Below are 4483 nucleotides of genomic sequence, written 5' to 3'. Positions count from 1 at the left end.
CTCTCCCTCCTCTCCTCCTCCTCCTCCTCTTTCTCTTCCTCCTCTTCCTCCTCCTCCTCCTCCTCCTCCTTCTTCTCCAACTCCTTCTTTTAGATAGGGTTTGTGTAGTCCTGACTGTCCTGGAACTCAGTTTGTAGTCCACAGATCTACCTGCTTCGGCCTCCTAAGTGCTGGATTAAAGGTGTGCACTGCCACCCAGTTTAGAAGTCTTTCTAATGTGCACATAAGACCTTACATTCTTTCCTTAGCGTTGAAGAAAAGGAAAAGGAAATCCCACTAGTTTTGACTGTGGCCTCACTATTTTCTGCATCTGAGTAACCTTGAAAAGATACCGGACCCATATGGAATTTCTCCTTACCTGTAAAATGAGGGTGGCGGTATCTTCTAACACAGAATCAGTAGGATAACTTAATCGTGTATGGATGGAGTGTGCTGAACATCGTGCTTGAAAGGCATGAGGTTTTCTTTCTCCATCCCTTCTCATCAGCGTCAGCTTCTCTGGCCACTGGACCTGTAGATCAGATAGACACGGAAATACTGCTAGCTCTTCTCCTAACAGTAGAACACAGATACAAAGTGCTCATGTCCTGAGCCTGGCCTGCCTGCCGCAAAAGAAGCCAGCAGCAACCATGGCAAAGGACTTCCCAAATCTGAGACTTGGCTTTTAAAAGATCTGTGGAGGGGACTCAGAGGCAGCTACATAGTCAGGGTATAGAACTACTAAAAACTGCTTTCTGGTTCTATTGGAAGGTTGCAGTGTTCAGCTAGGACAGTTTCCCCCAAGGAACACTTGCAGAGTCCTGAGATAGATGTGTCAACTGTAGCCCAGGCTGGAGCTCAGTCCTGCTTCAGGCCAGTGTCAGGCCAGACATGGCGGTACACATGTGTGACCCTGGCACTTGAGGTGTGGAGGCAGGAGAATCGGAAGTTCAAAGCAATCTTGGACTCCATGAGACAAAACAAAACAAACAACAACAATACTCTGTCAACTGGGCATGGTGCCTGTAATTCCGACTCTGGGAAGAATGAGGCAAGATAGTGAGTTCAAGGCCAGCCTAGGGAGTAAAATCGCCTCTGAGAGCATCAGCAGAAAGGTTCGGAGAAAGAAGTATTTAGTCCTCAAATAAATCATTCCTGTAGGAAATGACCCCCTCCATGGTCGTCCTCAACTGAAATCATTTTACAAATGAATAGACCGGCTCTGGAAATTAGGTGACCTACCGTCATACTTTCCCAGAGTCACCCTGGCCAGAGAAGAGGACAGTAGAGCCCACACTCTTGGCCCTCATCCCCTTTCTTCTCTCCAATGCTGCCAGTTCTTCTGTGGCTGACTTTTCCCTCCCTTCTCCCTCCACAGAAATCAACGGGACCCAGATTTGCCCCAACAACCTAGTGGCCTTCCATGACTTCTCCTCGGATCTGGAAAACGTGCCCCACCTGCGCTACCTGCGGCTGGACGGAAATTTCCTGAAACCACCCATCCCGCTGGACCTCATGATGTGCTTCCGCCTCCTGCAGTCCGTGGTCATCTAGGCTGTGCCCAGAGCTGGACCTCCTCTGACAGCACTTGAAGGCTGGTGGCCCAAGCTCTGGGGTCCACTGTTTTTATCTGTCTCCCTCTCTCGCTCCCAGCCCTGCCTTTCCTCTCGTCCCTTCGTGAGGATGCTAAATACCGTATAACCTGCTCTGGCTCTAAAGCAAGATTCCCCACCCAACCCAAAGACACCCTGTCAGCCAAAACCTCTGCTCTTCTTTGGTCTCCCTTTGCTTCAGAAACACAGGTGTACGCCAACAGACACATCCCCTCCCCTCCTCCACGCCACAAGTCTCTCATGGGTAAGGCTGGGCCATGGACTGACATCTTATTTTAGTCTTAGCCGAGTCAGAAGCAGAAGTCATTCCAGAGGTGAACCCTGGAAAGTTCCTCCTTTGAGAACTCCTCCATTTGGGCAGCTCTGTCTCAAGAAGGCCGACAAATCCAGGTCTCCTAGGCCCGAGATCCCTTCCAAAGCTGTTCTCTGCCACTGTTTCCTGTCACCAGACAGATGTCACCCTGTTCCCTGCTGTCTCGACTACTTCAGAAAGGAAGTGTGGGGGAATGACTAAGGTGGGGTGGAGGGTCAGGGTTTCCCCACAGCCCTTCCTCCTCTTCCTGTCTCCCTCCTTTGGGGCAAACACAGTACACACCCTCCTGGCTGGGCCTCAGAAGGGAACAGCCTGGGACAAAGTGGTGCAAGGAACTAGACTTTAGCTAATAGGAGGGTAGCTGGGGGGTCAGAGCCCAAAACTGGGCCTGTGTGGATGTAGCTGAGCCTTGCAATCTCCCTTACCCAAACCTGACAGGAGGCTCTAAGCCCTGGAGGACAGACTTTACAATGGAGGGCCAAGAGGCGTCACACCCGACTCATCTGCTCTCTATTAAGTGCAGAGACTCAGTCGGGTCATCCCACCCCAAGGGCAGTTCTTGAGAAACGGAGGAAGAGGTGGAGCACCTGGGAATCTCCCAGAAGCCTCTTCCACACTGGGGAGTAGCCTCTCCCTCTAAGGCCAACTCATCAGCGACATCTGGTGGCCGGTGGGGTGATACTGCAATTCCCTGATTCCCATGGGCTTTCTCCTACTGGGTCTGAAGGAAAGGGCAGAGGCTGGGGGTTCGTTCCTGTCAGGGGTGATTGTGAATGGGAAGTCTTTGAGAGTCTAAGGGAAGCTAGTTTGACAGAGGCCTTGCCAGGGCTCTTTTGCTCTCGGCTTCCACATCTGTAAACTGAGGCAGTAAGTTCCTCTCAGAGCTCCTGTTTCATGTCTCTGCACCCTCTTCTAGAGCACACCTAACGCAGGACAAGTGGCATCACCCACCCTCCCTCTGCGGTAATTTATTCTCTGCATAGAGTGTCCCTGCCCCGCAGACTTGCCACCTTCCTTTCCTAGCCCAGGCGAGCAGCTTGGCGGGTTTCCAAGAACCTGGGCTTCCTGCCTTTCTCTTCCCTTCTCCTCCCTCACGGGAAGGCTGCCTTTGCCCTGCCACAGTTCCCTGGGTGGAGGAGGAGGAGGAGAATGTGGAGATGAATGTTCTAGAAGCGAGTGAAGCACAGGACCCATCCTCCTTAGGCTGGGGAAGCCTCTGGAGGCTTTATCCTCTCCCCCAAGATGGTGTCACACAACTGTTTTAAGACATTGGATTAGGCTGGGCCCTATAGTCCAGAAACCCCATTTATATTCTCCATCACCTTTCTCGCTATTGAAAAGAGTGCCCACTTCACACAGCCTCTTTTCCCTGCTGTGCAACTTCCTTGCCCTTCCTAGTTGCAGCTGGTTTCTCCAAGGCTCCTGCTTAAGTCAATGTATCATTATGGCTGAAAGCAACCTGGTGCTACGGCCTGGACAAGCCCCTTCTGCTACTATGACAACCTGCAACCTTTGCCCCTTCAGGAGACCCACAGGGATCACAGCTCCTGTGGCTGCTAAGGATGGGGGTGGGCACTGATCCTGTAAACCTGAACTAGCACCCCACCATCAACATCCCATTATCCAACCTGGACCTTGCCAGCTTCCTCCACCACTCTCTGCAGCCGTCAGCTAGAGGGGCAAACTGTAAACTGGCTTTACAGGAAACATATGCACATGGTGCTGGTTACCTGGGGGTTTAGAAACCCCCTCCTCACACAAGTTTATTCAATCAGAACCATTAGCATTTATACGTGCAGGTGCATGTGTGTGCATGTGTGTGCGCGTGCACATGCGCGTGCCAGCTCTCACCCTGTACATCTTACCTAGTCTCCAAAAGACCATGTTAACTCTGATACAGCTTCCGCATTCCAACAAGCTTCACAGCAGAGGAAATAAAGTCATATGGAAAACACCCAGCATGAAGCTGACTGTGTGAATGAGTCATAGGCATCAGGAATGCTTAAAGTCTTTTCCCCCTCTCCCTACTGCTTGCTGAGAAGATAGGGAGAGGAAAAAAATCTGTCTTAAAAGGTGTGTTTTAGATCTGTGTGTATGAGCATTTAGCCTGCATGTATGTATGTGTACCACGTGCATGCTTGGTGACCACAGAAGTTAGAAGTTGGCACTGGATCCCCTAGAACTGGAATGATGAGTGGTTGAGAGCCTCTGTGTGGGTGCTGAGAACCAAATCCCAGTCCTCTAAATGAGTAAGTAACGAATGCTCTTAACTTCTGAGTCATGGCTTCAAGCCCCGCCCCCAAATACCTTATTAAGAAACTCCTAGCAGCCAGGGGTGGTGGCTGCCCTCCCAGCACTCAGATGGCAGAGCAGACAGCCCTCCAGGAGCCAGGGGTGGTGGCTGCCCTCCCAGCACTCAGGTGGCAGAGCAGAGAGCCCTCCAGGAGCCAGGGGTGGTGGCTGCCCTCCCAGCACTCAGGTGGCAGAGCAGACAGCCCTCCAGGAGTCTGAGACCAGCCAAGGCTACATAGTAAGAACTTGTCTCAGAAAGAAAGAAAAAGAAAGCAAGAAAGCAAGA

General features: G+C 51.5%; 1 protein-coding gene across 1 annotated transcript in view; it reads left to right on the top strand.

Moving 5' to 3' along the window:
• The window catches only part of Prelp (proline and arginine rich end leucine rich repeat protein), an 11381-nt gene extending 7527 nt beyond the window's left edge, over nt 1–3854 (top strand). The window contains exon 3 of the mRNA XM_021198811.2: nt 1358–3854. Coding sequence (XP_021054470.1) covers nt 1358–1533 — 176 coding nt within the window. The 3' untranslated portion in view covers nt 1534–3854. The remainder of the gene's footprint in view (nt 1–1357) is intronic.
• The last annotated feature ends 629 nt before the right edge of the window (nt 3855–4483 follow it).

The sequence above is a fragment of the Mus pahari genome, chromosome 5 (genome assembly GCF_900095145.1).
Source record: "Mus pahari chromosome 5, PAHARI_EIJ_v1.1, whole genome shotgun sequence".
Taxonomy (NCBI): Eukaryota; Metazoa; Chordata; class Mammalia; order Rodentia; family Muridae; genus Mus; species Mus pahari.
The sequence above is the reverse complement of the archived record's forward strand: the minus strand, read 5'-3'. Positions and strand labels throughout refer to the sequence as shown.